This window comes from Aspergillus oryzae, chromosome 6 (assembly GCF_000184455.2).
Source record: "Aspergillus oryzae RIB40 DNA, chromosome 6".
Lineage (NCBI taxonomy): Eukaryota > Fungi > Ascomycota > Eurotiomycetes > Eurotiales > Aspergillaceae > Aspergillus > Aspergillus oryzae.
In genome coordinates, this window is record NC_036440.1 from 1,313,957 (window position 1) to 1,330,406 (window position 16,450).

The following is a 16,450-nucleotide window of genomic DNA, read 5'->3' on the forward strand; positions in this document are numbered from 1 at the left end:
ATGTTGGAAGATATGATAGTGCTAATGAGTGACGAATGTAGGATGGAAGGAATGGAGTCGACGAAGGCTATAGATGACGATATTTTCCGCAACATCGCTACATTTAAGTCTTTGCTTGGGGTAGAGTGTATGTATACATGCCCTATGCCTGTCTATCCAGATTTCGGAACAACTACCCTCAAATCCCCATCCACCCCCATGCTACCTAACCATACTCCCGTGAAACCAACAAACTAATGAAGAAATAGCCAGCTACTTCCGCCCCCCATACGGTACAATCGGCTCCCGCACGCGTGAAGTCCTAGCAAAACGTATCAAGAACCCACAAATCATCAACTGGAGTGTCGACATCGAAGACTGGATGTGGGCAGACTCCGACACGCCCGAGCGCCAGCTGAAGGCGTTCTACCGCGATGTCGAGCGTGGCGGGAATTTGGCTGTGCTCCATTATCTGAGCAATTCGACCGTGGGGTATTTTCGAGAGATTATTCGGTTTGTCAAAGGCAAGGGACTGAAGATTATGCGTATTGATCAGTGCCTGGAGGACCCCGGGGCTCCTGAGCTTTTGTAGAAAGACTAAGTTGGGCTTTTGTGCGTCTGTGGGATTGTTGAATTGGGTATTCTTACTTTCCGTGGCTGAATTAGTCCAGCATACTGATTTTATAAAGCTTCTGTGTTAAGATTCATCGTTTAACTGGTTGCTCTTATTGGGGTAGTCGAGATTCGCTAGAATTGATGTATTGAATGAAAACATCGACAACTCCTACCATGCAAGACCCAACACCGCCCATAGAAACACATCAGAAGAAAATGAGCACAGCGAGAATGGTAGTCTATAGTATACATCCAACCAGGAGATCAGCATAAAGTAGCTGGATCTCATTCTGACAATCGACCTCGAGCTCTAGTAGAGTATAACTCCAGCCCATCAAGTTCGACCTGCGAACTGCCAAAGCATCACCGCCAATGCGTGCAAGGAAGAAACAGAAACAAGTAAAAGCAAAATAAAGAACAATCAAGCAGCACCCCACTCCACGCTTGAACAAACCGGCGCCTCGTGCATCATCTCCTCGATCTTCTTCATAGCCCATCCGGACCGGGCCCCCGAGCTAGCCGTGCCCAGTTTGGGTGTCCTCCCGGTGAAACAGGATCCGGAGCGGAAGGAGAACTGTGCGCAGTCGGATTTATCCTTACAGAGGGTTTGACAGTCGTCGAAGGTGGTGATTTCCGAGTGTTCTTCGTCGGAGAGGTTGTCCCAGTTGTCGCGGTATGAAGAGAGATTTGGGTAGATGAGTTCTTTGAAGACCTCGCCGTGGAGGAGAAGGGTGGTTTGTTTCTGTTTTACGGATGGGTTAGCTGACACTCAAATTGAAGGGTGACAGGAAGCTTACCTCGCGCCATCGGCGTTGTTCAAAGTTGGACAGATCTTGGACGTCGCGTGCACTCAAATGGTGGAATGCGACGGCGGGGAAACACCAGGGTCGACGGTAGAAGGCGGTCGTGAACTCATCTAATTCACCGATGTTGGTGTTCTGCAGGATCGGCCAGGAAAAATGCAATGGCACGCCGACGTCGGCCAGCACTTTGCCCAAGACGCAGTCTCCGGCCCAGTGAGCATCCGTGTACTCGTTCAGCTCAACGTTGCGCTCCGTATACTCCTTCGCGACTCGCTGCATGGCCGGATTCGAGATGGCGAAGCCCGAGCCGCCGTGGGCGAAAATGACATCGGCGATCTGAGTCTCGGTGCCGAGGTACCACGGCTTGGACGCATCAAAGTGCGAGAGCCACTCGAGCAACGTCCCCCATGAGTAATACGTGTCCGCTTCCATGAAGACGTACCATTTTGCGTCACCCTTGTAGCGGAGCGTTTCCTGGACCATCGGCAGGAACTTCCATTTATCTAGTTTCCAACCGGGGTTGTTTGGCTTGCCGATGGCAGAGTTGGCCTCGTCGGCGAAATCACCAGTTTCCAGGCCCGCTCGACCCAGTTGTACGAGGCGGTTATAGATGCTGAAGTCGGGGACGGTCCCTTTCACGTCGGGATCCATGTTCCGGAAGGCATCGTGTACCTTAATACCGTTGATCTCCTCCTCGAAGTCGGAAAATATCACATAATTCGGGACACAGCGCAGGGTGGTCTGGAAGTGCACCGGGACCTTGTCCAATGCCTCGGTGACACCTGTTTTCAACACAACCAGAACGTCTTCCATGCCCGGGAGGGGTGGGCATTCGAACCGACGGCGGCCGTGACTGGTGGTAGCGTGGAAGCTCGATCGGAGACCGGAGAAGTGGTAGAGGAGGAAGAGACAGAGGACAGAGGTGATGACAGCGATGCGACGGAATCGACGAGGAAACATCTTAGCTAGCGAGGGGAGAGGAACGCTCGTCGGAAGCTGGGAACAGCCTCCACACAGAGCACCTGGAGAAATGACACCAAAAGAGCAAGATTATAACCGTTCCTCCAGTTCGATGGGGAGCAATCCACCATTTTTCGTTGTTCCCTTTGCCTCGGCTGGTTGATTGCGATGAGGATTTGGGGTGCCGATAAGGAATGTAAAGCCACAACAGAATAGGAAGAAAAGGAGAAGAAAACAAACGAACAGGAAGAGAAAAAAATCCCCCTCAAGTCCCGAAGATCGACAAGGGACGAGCAGGTAGGTCGACTGCACGTTCGTTAAGCGGCAGAGTCAAGAGCAACGGAGGGATGATCGACCCACTAGGATCTTAACCTCAATGACGCGTATGGGCGCAGCTCAAGAATGAGACACTCCTGCTGACAGTCAAACTGAAACAGCTCCATTAAGCTGTAACCCACCACCAGATTGAGTCTTACCTGTCTCGGAGCCTTCGGGAAGAGCAATTGGTTGTGATATCAAACATGGTTTCTAAATGGAAGGAAGAGACCCGATGCCTACTCAGTTCTCTTGGTGGAGAGAAAGAACAGAAGTCACGGACAGGGTAATGAAACGGTATGGCTGGTATTTTATCCACCCAATATGTCTCCCAACCTGGTAATCATCGTCCCTGATCGCCGCCCAATGGCGCCAATCTCAATCTGAAAGACGTTATCCACAAAATTAATTAATTTTATTCGTAGTTTAAATAATCAAAATAACAAATTGGTAAATAAAATCAATATATCAGTCTAATACGGAGCAGATTAATTAACCGAGCAGGTACAGTGCATACTGTACATGAGGAACATGATACATTACTCAATAACCAACGACATCAAACTAAGCCTGGGCACCATGCTTCGCGATCATGTTCGAGTGCAGCTTGACCAGCTCAGGGATGATCAACGCCTCAATCTCCATGCCCTCATGGCTACTGTCTTGCCCCTGTTGATAGTCCCCACCGGTTTCCCCGTTCTTCGGGGCCGCTGAGCCCCCCGCTGTCTTTGCCTCGGCCAGTCCCACCTGCTCTTCTGCTCCAGAAATACTCTTACTGCGCTTAGACTTTGGAACCCGAATCCAGCGCTCATAAGGGGATTCAGGGGTGACAAACACCACCTCCCACTTCCGCGTCGACAGCAGGTTGCCAATTACCAGATGGTGCGCGTACCGTTGGAGTGCCGTCCGTGCTTTGTACACAAGCAAATTGGGATCGGTCTCGAGCTTGAATGAGACTACCATACTTCCATCGGGTGCCCACCCATCCACCAGCTGATGCAAAAATTTCGGCACAGGGTCCAGGTCAATGATCAGCTTCTTGCTGTGGGTGGGCGGCTTTGTCTCCTGAGGGATTCCGCCCGTGTAAATGTCCGAGGGGTCAATGGCTTCTTCGTTGTTCAGGTTTTGAGGCAACTCAGAGGACTGGATCTTATGCTCTGACATCCGATCACTCGGGATAAAGAAGTCGCTAACCGCCGCGGCGAGGTAGAAGAGGGCATTGGGGCCCAGGGGTTTCATCAATGTGGCCAGCGATCGCAATTCGAACAGATATTCAGATACGGTGGTGAACGGGAGCAGGAGCAAACGGTTATGTTTCTTCGCATGCCGATATTTCCTCAACACATCTCGCATCTGGTCCTGGTATTCACTGTGGACGACGATACGTCCGTGATCAGATTCGGCATTACTGGCTGGGGGCGCTTCGTCCATGAAGTCTAAGAAGCAATTGGTCGAATGACTGTAATGGCGAGAATATGGCAGTAAACTGAATTGACGATGCAGGAAAATCACGGCGTATCCCGCTTCGAGGAAGTACTCGGCACTCGTGGCACCTCTTGTTCCGGCGGAGAAGTTGTCGATGCTGGGAAGGCAAAAGATCATCAGAGACACACTCTCCCCGGGTCAAGTAGGCTGCTTACAAGCGAACGGTCTGGTTCTCCAGAGGGACCGTTGTACCTCCCGACGTGACGAGAACGAGACGTCTGTTGTCCTCGACATGGTAGTTGATGAAAGCTCGAGCGAGGGCCTCGTGTTTTGGAAGAGCCTTTGGCGGAGGATAATTGTTGAAGTAGACTGACTCTGCTTCGGCAGGGGTCATTTCGTGTGTGGGAGCAGAAGCCATGTTGCAAGGCAATCAAGACCGGGGTTACCGGGCCTTATTTTCGAGTATATCGATGCTAAAGGCGATATCAGAATGGAGTCACTTGTTGAACAATAGCAGTTTTCCGGTGAATGGAAAAATATGACGTGTAATTCTCGGCTGTGAGGGATAATATGCAGCTTTACAAAGAAAGAAACAATTGAGTCATGAAAGAGGCAGACGGACCTTATCTGGTATGTTATTTGTACTCCGGAATTAGTCCTCCGTAAATTGTCGGTGGCTCGGTCTGACGTGATACCGAAGAGGCCTCAATTCCACCACGGCGGCAATGTCCTTTCGGATCGTACCAAAGGCCACGAAGTTTACAGCAGGGGATTGGATCGAGAAGGTATGGTTTGATGTGATGCTGATTTCTACAACGTTGTCTCCATCACGCCCGCCAAAAAGATGCCGAGGGGCAATTGAGAGGGGAACCTTCGCTCACCGCCCGCAACAAATGACGCAGATGACAGCTGATCCTCCAATCATGTCGCTCCGGTCCAACGGGCGATCACGTGGGCGGGATCTAACCTTATCTGATCTGTGAATGCCTCAGGTTGGAGTAATTGGCTGAACATCAACAAACGTTGAGCCTTAAAACAAAGAAACTGTTGAGGTCCAGGAAAGGATCGTTATCTCCGTTAGCCTAGGAATCAAGAATATGATAAAACATTGAGAACTGTTGTGTATTGCATGATCTTGATATGCGTGCCTTTGAAGGTAATACTACCCTAGAGTAGAGAGCGTTGTACTTTTGAAAAAAAAAAATATATATGAGTATATAGGAGATCGCATACTTTCAGGGCCTACGCCGCTACACCCTTCGTCCTATAACCTCTGAGCGTCCACTTAGCTGTTAAAGTTCTCTTCTGAGCGGGACTAGTCGCCAAGGCACTACTTCTATACAAAAAGGTCATGGTCGCAGTCGCTGCTGGGCAAATCTCAACATTTCCTTGGAGAACAAGGAAGTTGACACTACATAGGAAATACCGCAACTTACCCACCACCAGGCTTTCCGTTCCATAGCATCGCGGGTTGATATACGGAGCTATACGGGCATTACTTCGAAGCTCTTAACTATACGAAACCTGCAATGGCCGCTCATGCCCAAGATATTGATAGAAAGCTGACGAGCCCTAATGAGATGGTACAGCGTATGATTTGCGTGATTTTGTAGAAGTGATCAATTATACACGTTACTGTCCGCTTTGCGTATTGGGAACAGTAAGTTGTTTGATACAGCAGCCATGTGCGTCTCATATCTTAACAGATTAAAGCAACCCTGCATCACAGTGGTATTCAGGCTTAGGGGTTATCGACTCTTGATTGGTAGCCGAAGGGTGTTGTAAACAAGGCGCTTTCCGGCGTTTGTACACCCCGGGTGGTTTCTCGAAACCAAAGATTTTAGACTGAGTAACAAACCAACCCTCACAAATATCGACTTCGTAATGCCTGGCTGATTGTACTCATGCGACTCGCCATACCACCATGTTGCATATTACTCAAAAGAGCCTCCTCAAGAGCCGATTGCGTGACACTTGCGTCTACCGATGTCGATGTTAGCCAAAGAGGGGCTACGAGGTGAGAGAGAAAGCAGAGACTCACCATCAAGATCACTATAGCTGCTTCCCATACTCGGTGTACCATCACTCGTGTCCCTCCCGGAATTATTCAACCTCCGGGGACTGAGATGGGCCAGCTCTCCCCTCCGTGATGCACTCAACGGTGATGGAATACTATTCACACCCCGACGTGGCACTGTAACTGGAGCCCCTGAACTGACCGAGCTCGTAGATGATTCGGTTGTATTCGATGCTCTTGGAATTTGACTCTGCTCTGATGTCTGGCGTCGTGCTCCCGCTTGATCTTCACCTTGCAGCCGGAGAGTTGCATTGAGATCCTGCCCTGACGGGTCTCGTGTAGCTTCAGGTTGGACCCGGGAAAGTGGAAGAAACGCGGGTGATTCATCGTCGTCTTCTTCGTCGTCACGAAGACCAGGTCGATGTGTGGAGAATTTGCCGAATCGTCGGAATTGTAGTCCTCGTCTACTGACTAGACCGTCATCTTCGTCTGACGAGGTTGAGGCCGAGCTTGAACTTAGGTCTTCTTCCTGAAGGGCGGGTGATTTGTGAGCTGGTGCCGATGGAACTGGAGCCTGGTTCCGCTTGCTTGCTGATGAACGCCGGTTGAAGCTCTCCCAGCGAGGATCTTTGAGCTCCACGGGGGTTTCAGTGCGGGGTGATTCCCTCGAAGGTTTGATTTGGTTGACTGTAGTTGCCGAGCTCGTGCGACGTGGTGGCGGACCTACAGATCCTCAGATAAGTGTTCGCTTCCATGGTTTCCGGACGCATATAATGTGCATATCCCGGGGGTAGACTTACCTCGTTGAGGGAGAGTATCTTTTTGATGTGAGGATAGACGACTTTGAACTCGTGGGGCTAACGAATATGAGCCGATGACACACGCAGCGTCGGAAGACCTGCTTACCTGCACCAGGGCCACCCTTGGCTGATTGGCCGCCGAGCGCCGTGCTTCCGGATACAGAGCCAGGCGCAGGGGACGGAGAACTCGACTGAGTGGTGCCCACCTTGCGCATCTGCCAGCGGACCTGTGATAATTGCCGATCATACAGCCATGCTGCTTGTTGAAGGAGGAATTGGAGAGTTACATCGAATCGCTCCGCTCTACGTATAGAAGTAAGCAGGCATGAGCGTTTTCATTCAGATGGGCGAAACATACAATGCTTTCCCTGTGACCAGTTAGTTTGTAGTAGACACAAAAGCCTTACGCAGATATACATACAGTCTATATCATCACCTTTAGAGGGCCGCGATAGTAGGTCCCAGAGCGCCTGGTCCTTCGCTGCGTTCCACTCAGCCTAGCCCAGTCAGTAGCTGTTTTATGCAGGTTAGCCGGGAAAACACTTGCAGGTGGAGGATCCACAAAATCGCCCCGAGGAAAAGGGAGGCGTATGAAAACTGTAAAGTTGGTATCCCCGGACTGATTAAGAGACGTCATCCTGCGCTTGTTGTTGTTCCGGCGGAGATAAGCTAGAGGTGTTGGCGGTGGAGCTTTTGGATGATCAGGAAGACGCAGTATTTCGCTGTATTATGGTCATAATACTATACCGCCTATCTCTGCAGTTGTAATCTAGGTACGTGAGGAAATAAATCGATGGCGGCGAGTAGATCGTGACGGCTGGATCATCTGATTGATTGTTCGCAGTTGAATGGATGACGGGAAGTTGTTGTCAGATGCCAAAGTATGTGCGTCGCAATAATGGACGCATGTCGTGCGTCTTGACCCACCACTGCGGAGACAGGCCGTCATTTATAGTATACGTGGGTATTGCCACGGTATTAACTCCTGTCCACGTGAGTATTCCGGAAATAGTAATTCGTTGTGATTGTCTACGTAGTCTGCCCCGGCCATGTTGTTATGACTGAGCCCTAACAGTATAAGTTTGTACTGCACGGCACCAACCATGACCAAGGGATATTCGGAACACTTCAACACATATTGTAGAAGAACATCTTGTAGACCGGCTAAGACGTCATCATTCTGGGTACTGTGTACGAATCTTTGGTTCGCAATTTGAACTAAGGACAGACCGTCCACTTTTAGTTACCACGCGGTGGTCCACCGACCCTAAACTAGTGGGTTGTTAGTCTCCTCCCAAGAGCCACTCAACCGTCCGAAGTCATTGACGCCAGGATGGCCGATATAAGTTCGGCAGTTGCGACCTTCTGGGTCGTTGTGAATTTACGAAATCCAACACGCAATTATTTACGAGGTCTGAGACTGTAACCGCCTGAAGATTATCGCGCGAAACTCTTAGGAGCCCCACGCCAGACTCCACTATGTTCTTTTTGACCTACCTGTATTACAAAGTCCTTGCCGTGTTAATCAGGGCTCTCGCTAGTCGCGGCAGGCATCCTATTTCTAACCCGGATGACGTCGTCTATATTCAATCGCGGGAGGCAGCGCGAACAATCAAAGCACATGTCTACCGATCGGCATCGGCGCCGAGCCCAACCCCCATTCTCATTAATTTCCATGGCAGTGGATTCATTATTCCTATGCATGGGAGCGACGACGAATTTTGCCGGCAAGTCAGCCGAGAGGCAGGGTACACGGTGCTAGATATACAGTACCGCTTAGCACCAGAGAATCCCTTCCCCGCGGCACTCCACGATGCCGAGGATGCGGTGAACTGGGTTCTCCAGCGTCCTGAGAAATTCGATACATCCCGGCTGGCGATCTCGGGGTTCAGCGCCGGGGGTAACCTGGCGTTAGCACTCTCCTCGAGTGTTTTCCCCCGAGGAACCTTTCGATCATTGCTGGCTTTCTATCCCCCGGTTGACTTGTACACGGAACCAGGCCTAAAGACTCCACCGGATCCTGCAGGAAAGCCGCTGCCTGCAGCGCTAGCCCGGGTTTTTGATAGATGTTACATTCCGGCGTCCTACGATGCTAGAGACCCTCGAATTTCGCCTTTATATGCCCAACCTGACCGCTTTCCCGACCGCATCCTATTGGTGACGGCAGCTTGTGATAGCCTCGCAGGTGAAGCTGAGGCGCTTGCCGCTAAAATTGGAAAAGAACCGGAGCGGGAGATTAGTGTTCACCAGATGCAGGGCTGCAATCATGCCTTTGACAAAAATGCCCCTGAGGGGAGCACTTCAGCAAACGCGAAAGACAAGTCCTACGCTATGGCCGTCGCGATGTTGTCCCGCTCTTAAGATTTGAGACATCAGATTGCCAGCTTATATACCTCATAAAAAATTTATATGAGTTTCGCTTCTTTTGTTTAGGCTCGGGTAACTGGCGGTGAATCAATAAGTTATGGGCTAACTGCATATCATTTGGCCCACCACAATGGCGCCAGCTGGTACTCCATAGAAGTTCATACGATTGACGGTGAGGTGTCAAATTAGGCCACCGCATCATCGAATCACGAGGTAAAGAATAAGTAACCAGGATGATGGGACAGTGACGATTCTGGAACTGGAGAAAAACAGTGGGCCAGTAGAGAAAATTCTCATTAACCGTTGAAACATGAAGCAGCGGTGCCTGACTTGGAGGCGATGGTGATGCAGTGGCTGAAACCACACCATGGATGGTTGTCTCTTGGGGGCCGGAACGGACCGGCAATTGCCCTATGCCCTAAATTACCCGAAGCAGTAGTACCCCTGGAGGGGCAGTTGCGTTTCACCCGCGGTCACAGATTCCCTTGGGTGGAGAAGCCACTGACCTACCTTACCAGAACTTGCTTAACAATGGAAAACGGATTGTGCCTGAATGGAAAAAAGAAAATAATAAAAAAAAATTTTAACAAAAAGGAAAAGAAAATTCCCCGAAGAAACAATAACAATCATCCGTGTTGTCAGATTAGTTAATGATTCGGTCAGGCGGGTCACTCGTGGAACCGCAATAGAAGAAAGAGAGATATCACCTACCTAGCCTGCTGTCTCCTATTTAAATAAAAAGGGAATTAATTAATACGATTAATTAAATCAGTCAATCTTCTTAGTTCCTTTCCCTCCACTCACTCTCTTTTCCTTTCCCTCCTTCCCCCCGGTCCTTCGTATCCAACTTGTCCCTTTCTAGTTCACACTCCGCTAGTCGGATGCCGCCCTGGAGCGCCTCCATCTCGTCCACTGTGCGTCGAGTGCTGTGGACGGGCCTGTTGGCTTTTTTGTAAACACACGTCGGTGAAATACCTATTGTTGTCTTGTCTTGTTTGTTCTTTAAGATACCCAGTCTTTGACTCATCTGCGCCGTATGTTTTCTGCGGATCAAATTCCTCCAATCGCATGATGCAGTCCAGCAAATCCGTCGGGTTCGACGAGAACAGATACCGCAACGAGGTTCTCCTTGTCTCCTCCGAGGAAGATGAAAGATCGCAAGAACAAACGCTAGTAGAAGAAGCGCGCCAGTTGGGATTAAAAGTTCCGGAGGTTGAAATTGTGGCATCGCTGGCCGCGTCGATTGCCTCAGGCATGGTCGATCTTTCCTCTCCGATCCTGTCATCGGCGGGCTCTTCGACCAATCGCAATTCCGTCTGCGAAGTCACCCCGTCTAACGAAATACCTCCCCTTGATCAGATCGCATCGTCATTTTCCGAGTTTAACCTGTCCGACCATGCCAAGTGCGGCAGTACTCGCTCGCTCGCTTCGCTTTCAACGCGCCCAACCTCTTATAGTTCGAGCGAGGGGAAACTCGCACATGGCACAGATGGGATCGCATTGCGAAAACCCGGCCATCGAAGTTCTTTCCTGAGTGTGGCTTCGAGTGAAAAGAAAGAGAGGCGGAAATCAACCCTGAAGTCTGCAATTGACAAGATTCATTTCCGGAAACGGCGCTCACCCTCTGCTGTCTTACTTCCTCCGGCTGCGCAGATTACCGTTGCGAAGGGTGAGGGAGGGGTTGACAAATACTATGTGGAATCTAAAATCAATGAACCGCGGGGCCACGATGGTGCGGATGAAGAGAGCCCGGTACTGAGGCTGGAGATACCGGTGTTTGACAACGAGAGCGTTCGGCGGAGCCTTGAGAATGCAGACCTCAGGCAGATGCGCGAGTCCCAAAAAATGGAAAAGAACCGGCACATGACCTTTCAGGACGCTTTCATGAGTGAACTCCGACGCAACCACCAAACTATTGTTGCCGACCGGCTCGCAGCAAACAAACGGTCCGAAGAAGAAAAGCGCGAAAAGGTAACTGCCGCCCTTGGTCAACACATATGGTCTCTAATTACTGACAATTTTTGGATAGAACATCGCCGATGCGAGCCGCATGGAGGAACGACAACTCGCCGTGGAAATGGATCAAGTTCGCGAATTTGAGCGAGCGAAGATGAATTCCCGTACTCGAATAAAGTATATGGAGGGCTACTTCAGCAATGCAAGCCCTCCTCCTTCCCCTGGATCGGCGTCAGGATCCGAGATATCACCACCGCCTACTCGAAAGTATACCCCACAACACAAGGCTCAACTGGCTCAGGAATACCACGACCATGAATCGATGGACCGACTTCACGAAGCCAAAATCAAAGTCCTAAGGGACCGCCAAGAACTCAAGCTCCAGGAAGCCATAGCCCGTATGGAGAAAGAATTGGACGATTTGATTGACAAGCACGCACTGGAGTTTGCCAACCTCCAACGGGACCACCAACAAGAGGAGGCATCGGTTTTGCAAACTTTTGAAGACAAGAAGACAAGACTACGCCATCGATGGAACCTGGAAGAAGCAATTCTGCGGAAGAAGCTTGAAGTGCAACATGATCAACCCTATGGGCCTCTGCCCCCTTTGTCGTTCTCTGACTGTCGCTATGAGACGCGCGACTCGGCGATTTCCGTTTCGGAAGAGAACCCAACCAGTGTAAGCGGTGATGAGGAACTGGTGCACCGGAAGAGAAGTGAACCGCTACTATAATTTATGATGCGATGTCCCAGTGATACCCTTTCCCTTTTCCTCTCCTTCTGGTTCTCACCATTTGCATATACAGTGACATATCACACTAATTCGGCTTAATGTTTTATACTTCGGCTATTGCTGACATTTATTTTTTGTAATTATACGACGTTTCTTTCCTGCATTCGGTGCGTTTGCTTTCTGGATGGGGCATCATTATACACTTTGGCGGCTTTTTTGTTTCTTGTGCATACTACTTCGCTTCGTCTTGGATGATAATTTTTCACCCCTACATAGATTTGCTCCTCTTTGAGCGTTTAGATTTTCTTGCACTCAAGACTGGAATATACGAACATGTATTTATGGCTTGAAAGATGTTTAACTTGATTAATTCACGAACTCCTTGGGTATATGTTTGCTGTTAGATTCAAATTGGGACCAGCCCAAGCTTATTCTTTGGGAACCAAATGCTGCTTCAATCTGTCCAATATCGTCTCCACTCGACCATTCCCGCCGGTCAAAACAGCCTCGAGCAACTTGTCTCGTCCATTATCGCCGATGACTACCGCACGCTCCACGACCCCATTATCGGACATTTTGAATCGTCCCACCCGTCCATCTTCCCATTCAAGCCGAACATAAGTTGCATCGAGAGCCGTGGGGGAAAGAGATACAATGCCGAGGTCATTCGTCTCCAGCCGGATTTCCTCTTGGTTATCTGATAGAATATCTCGCACCCAAAGGCCGTCATCGTCGTCATTATAAGCTTCAATACCACGCCGTTGCACACCGAGTTTGCCTCTTAGAAAATTCACAGCATCCATCCTCAAATGCCACGCAGCCAACTGCCGTCTCAACTCGCGAACGAACCTCGGCAAATCCTGCCTATCCGCATTCCTCTTCCACGGCTTCAAATTCTCCTCCGTTTCCTCCTCACGAGCGGCAGGTAAAGGTAAAAACGCTCGTTCGAGCTTCTCCACCGAGATGAACGCCGGAATGGTATGACGATGAACCCGCAACCTCTTCTCCTCCCCGCGCACCCGTTTCAACAAAACATAATACGGTTTCGTAAAGCGACCGTTGCTAGTGCAGACATCAATTCGTACGCCTAGTAAACTCGGATTCTCGCTATTCGGGGACGGGTCTTTAAATGGGAAGGTCGTCGCCGAGAATGCGACCCGGTGGTGGTTCACTTCGGCGTGTTCTCCTGCCGCGCGGACCAAAGGAGACACTTCTGCGTCAAGGGATGAAGAAGGTCTTGAAGATTGATATTCTTGGAGTCGTTTCTTAAAGCTATCCGAGGAGAGTAGACTGGAGGCTAAGAAGCGACGCTTGCGTTGTAGATTGCGGACTGTGTTTATGAAAGTTAGTTTTGCGACGATGCTTAGGAGGTGAAGCTGTCGTACTTTCGGCGCGGATGTTAGCTATTTCGGAGTCTAGCTCCTCCTCCATATTCTTGGGGGGTTCTGTCGTGTCCATTTTGGATGCTGGTATTGCGGGCACGAATTAAGTTGGGAATGCGGAGAGATACGACAATGTTAATGATGGATGGGAAGCTGCCTTGTGGAGTGTTTGTTTATTTTGTTATAATCACGTGATTAGATTTGTATACAATGATGGTCGTAATGGACAACGACATCACGACATGATATGGGACTTCTGTGAATAATTGGCATACTTTGATCGAATGCAACCTACGAGGTTTCAAACATTCCTACTCTTGCGAGTTGAGAACCAAACAGTGATTGTTCCCAAGGAACAGCAACATCGTTCCATGCCGAGATACCAGTTCCGGGGTAATATCGCAGTGAGACACGCAGGACTGGGCAATGGCATGACATACTCGTGAACTCCCGAAGGACAAAGTAAATGTCACACATTTCCCCATCCCCTGCTGTTAGGGAAACGCACATCTCCGAGACTCACACCCGATAAACCCCGAGTCCGCTTGTACAACAAAGCCTCGAAACTATCTCATCAAACAATCAAGTCGCAGAAAAGCCGCACCATTCAAACAGTGTTACATCAATAGCGCCATGTAATACGATTACAGCGATTCCGCCCGATACTAGAATGGCTCTTTTGACAATGACGCAGGAGACTAGCGTCGGAACGTTAGTGATGCGCAGTGGAGTCGACCGTTAGGGCTTCCGAGACTATGCAGGACTAGTCCCTCCATGCATGGCCCCCATGTCTAACGGCGTACAGGTCAACCAATAATGCAGTGGGATGATAGATTACGTGACGAGATGAAAGAGTACTGACAGGGGTGTTTGTCCGGCACCACTAGATATTAATATCTGGGGGTGCGTCAGGCGGAGGGGGTGGTGCGGACGTCTTCCGAAATTGTGCGCTTGCTGACGGTTTTCGTGATGTCGCGGGATACTGATCTTGATGTTGTGGAGGTTGATACTGTATGTATCAAGCTGTGTTTACTTCTATCTTGCTGGGTTGGTTTTGGCTGATGATTTTGTTATTCGGCAGGATGCTGAGTCGGGGTATGGGGAGAGTGCGCAGTCGTGAGTCTTTCCTTTCAGTACTCTTCTTACTATCTGCATTCCTGGACTGGCTTTGGGGATTGGGAAAACTGACAAGGTCTTTTTTTTCTAGAGAATGGACTTCACTACGCAGCAGTATCATGAACTATCACTACGAGAATGGACGACGCTACCACGCCTACCATGCGGGATCATATTGGTACAGTTCTACCTCCTACACTATAGTAAGCTCTATCAACTGATACGATAAAGGGGTCCAAACGACGAAAAAGCCATGGAACAATTAGATATAGGGTAAACAACCCATACGCCAGTCAATACCAACCAACTAAGCAAACCCAGCCACCACGTCTTCAACCTCCTATTAGACGGGAAGCTCTATCTCGCACCGATCCCAGAGGACGTCGAAGTAAGCACACTTGAAACACTTCACATCCCATACCCAAGTTCAACCAACTAACATTACCCAAACACAGCAAGTCCTCGACATCGGCACAGGAACCGGTATATGGGCCATGTTCGTCCCACCTCCACATCCACCAACCAAACCCGTACTAACGACCACAGTGACTTCGCAGACACGCACCCCTCCGCAAGAGTAATCGGAACAGACCTCTCCCCCATCCAACCAACCTGGATCCCGCCTAACCTTCACTTTGAAGTCGACGACTGCTGCGACGACTGGGTCTACGGCAAAGACAGCTTCGACTTCATCCACGTCCGCGGCCTATACGGCTGCGTGGCAGACTGGGATAAATTCTACAAAGAAGCACTGGAGTATGCCCCTTCCTCCTTTCCTCCCCTCCAGTATATCCCAAACTCACCTCAGTGACCTCACCTATACCTTACTCGCCTGACTAACCCAACTCCAAAACAAAAAAAAGCCATCTAAAACCAAACAGCTACCTCGAACAAGTCGAAGTCTCAGTAGTCCCCAAATCCGACGACGGCAGCACAAACAACACCGTCTTCGAAGAATGGGGCAGAGTCTCACTCCAAGCAGGCGATGCATTCGGGAAAACGTTACGCATCGTCGACGAAGCGAAAGAGAAAATGATCAAGGCCGGGTTTGTAGACGTCCAGGAACACCGCTTTAAGTGTCCTGTCGGGCCGTGGGCGAAGGATCCCCGACTGAAGGTGCTGGGTAAGTATAATCGGTTGCAGTGGGAGATGGGAATTGAGGGGTGGAGTATGATGCTTTTGACGAGGTTCTTGAATGTAAGTTTTTCTTTTGCTCTCCTGGTGTGCTGTGTATCTGTTAGAGGGGATTGTTGTTGTGAGTTGGGTGTTGGGTCTTGTGTGTGGATAGAATCTATATGATGCTGATATGTTGTGTATAGTGGACTCGTCAGGAAGTAGAGGTATACCTCGCGCGCATGCGCCAGGCGCTACGAGACCCGAGTATTCATGCTTATCAGGAGAAGTACTCATACCCTCCCCTTCCCCTTCTCTTCCTCCTTCCATTCCCATGGGACTTGCCCTATCCTACGACAGCCCTAATCACCAAACCCATGACATAACCCCATACTAACAATGAATAGAGTAGTAGTATACGGCCGCAAACCAGCCAGCCCAGAAAACCCACCCCTGTGATGTCAACAGGAAGGTCTAGATCACTCCTTAAACGTCATATCCATAGCTTAATGAACAGAGTTTACTTTAAACTAAAACAAAACTAAGATGTCGCCGCTGATACCATCGCACCGGCTCGACCATGGTATCTGGGGATGCTGGGCCCAGGGGTCGTGGAGATGCGTATGATGTCAGCGGCAGATACTTCCGGCAGGTTATTCCCACATGTAGATCAGCGGCGGTTAAGAATTTGGATATGGGTTGTTCTGGATTGTTACTTGACTTGGTAGTTAGGGTAGGTTGTGTTGGTGTTGATGTTGTTAAGAAGGGTTGTGTCTTGGATGGGAAGTAGGCTGAAGGTCTAGACTCTTGGGGTTTGTGATAACATAACCTGGTGTTGTGTGATGACGTGGGTAAGGATGGATGTCTTG

At 49.8% G+C, this 16,450-nt stretch overlaps 7 protein-coding genes across 7 annotated transcripts; 4 read left to right on the forward strand and 3 right to left on the reverse strand.

Moving 5' to 3' along the window:
* Positions 1-1,015: 1,015 nt before the first annotated feature.
* AO090020000203 (glycosyltransferase family 31 protein) lies at positions 1,016-2,357 on the reverse strand (the record flags this gene model as incomplete). Its single annotated transcript, XM_001824503.3, has 2 exons — positions 1,016-1,336; positions 1,392-2,357. 2 exons carry the CDS (start codon positions 2,355-2,357, stop codon positions 1,016-1,018), a joined length of 1,287 nt encoding a protein of 428 aa, XP_001824555.1.
* An 879-nt stretch (positions 2,358-3,236) lies between these two features.
* AO090020000202 (phosphopantothenate--cysteine ligase CAB2) lies at positions 3,237-4,515 on the reverse strand (the record flags this gene model as incomplete). The annotated part of the gene is made up of 2 exons (XM_001824502.3): positions 3,237-4,254; positions 4,313-4,515. The coding sequence occupies 2 exons, from the start codon at positions 4,513-4,515 to the stop codon at positions 3,237-3,239; spliced, it is 1,221 nt and encodes a 406-aa protein (XP_001824554.1).
* A 2,246-nt stretch (positions 4,516-6,761) lies between these two features.
* Positions 6,762-7,551, reverse strand: AO090020000200 (multidomain presynaptic cytomatrix related protein; the record flags this gene model as incomplete). Its single annotated transcript, XM_023238115.1, has 4 exons — positions 6,762-6,837; positions 6,915-7,221; positions 7,336-7,405; positions 7,456-7,551. 4 exons carry the CDS (start codon positions 7,549-7,551, stop codon positions 6,762-6,764), a joined length of 549 nt encoding a protein of 182 aa, XP_023092738.1.
* Positions 7,552-8,612: 1,061 nt separating this feature from the next.
* Positions 8,613-9,275, forward strand: AO090020000199 (putative esterase/lipase; the record flags this gene model as incomplete). Its single annotated transcript, XM_001824500.3, has 1 exon — positions 8,613-9,275. One exon carries the CDS (start codon positions 8,613-8,615, stop codon positions 9,273-9,275), a length of 663 nt encoding a protein of 220 aa, XP_001824552.3.
* A 1,077-nt stretch (positions 9,276-10,352) lies between these two features.
* AO090020000197 (uncharacterized protein) lies at positions 10,353-11,970 on the forward strand (the record flags this gene model as incomplete). Its single annotated transcript, XM_001824499.3, has 2 exons — positions 10,353-11,252; positions 11,311-11,970. The coding sequence occupies 2 exons, from the start codon at positions 10,353-10,355 to the stop codon at positions 11,968-11,970; spliced, it is 1,560 nt and encodes a 519-aa protein (XP_001824551.3).
* A 353-nt stretch (positions 11,971-12,323) lies between these two features.
* Positions 12,324-12,671, forward strand: AO090020000196 (uncharacterized protein; the record flags this gene model as incomplete). Its single annotated transcript, XM_023238116.1, is given in 2 exon segments — positions 12,324-12,356; positions 12,375-12,671. The coding sequence occupies 2 exon segments, from the start codon at positions 12,324-12,326 to the stop codon at positions 12,669-12,671; spliced, it is 330 nt and encodes a 109-aa protein (XP_023092737.1).
* Positions 12,672-14,321: 1,650 nt separating this feature from the next.
* Positions 14,322-15,967, forward strand: AO090020000195 (class I SAM-dependent methyltransferase; the record flags this gene model as incomplete). Its single annotated transcript, XM_001824497.3, has 9 exons — positions 14,322-14,363; positions 14,434-14,468; positions 14,560-14,646; positions 14,700-14,741; positions 14,790-14,856; positions 14,924-14,964; positions 15,015-15,224; positions 15,332-15,665; positions 15,788-15,967. 9 exons carry the CDS (start codon positions 14,322-14,324, stop codon positions 15,965-15,967), a joined length of 1,038 nt encoding a protein of 345 aa, XP_001824549.3.
* Positions 15,968-16,450: the final 483 nt, after the last annotated feature.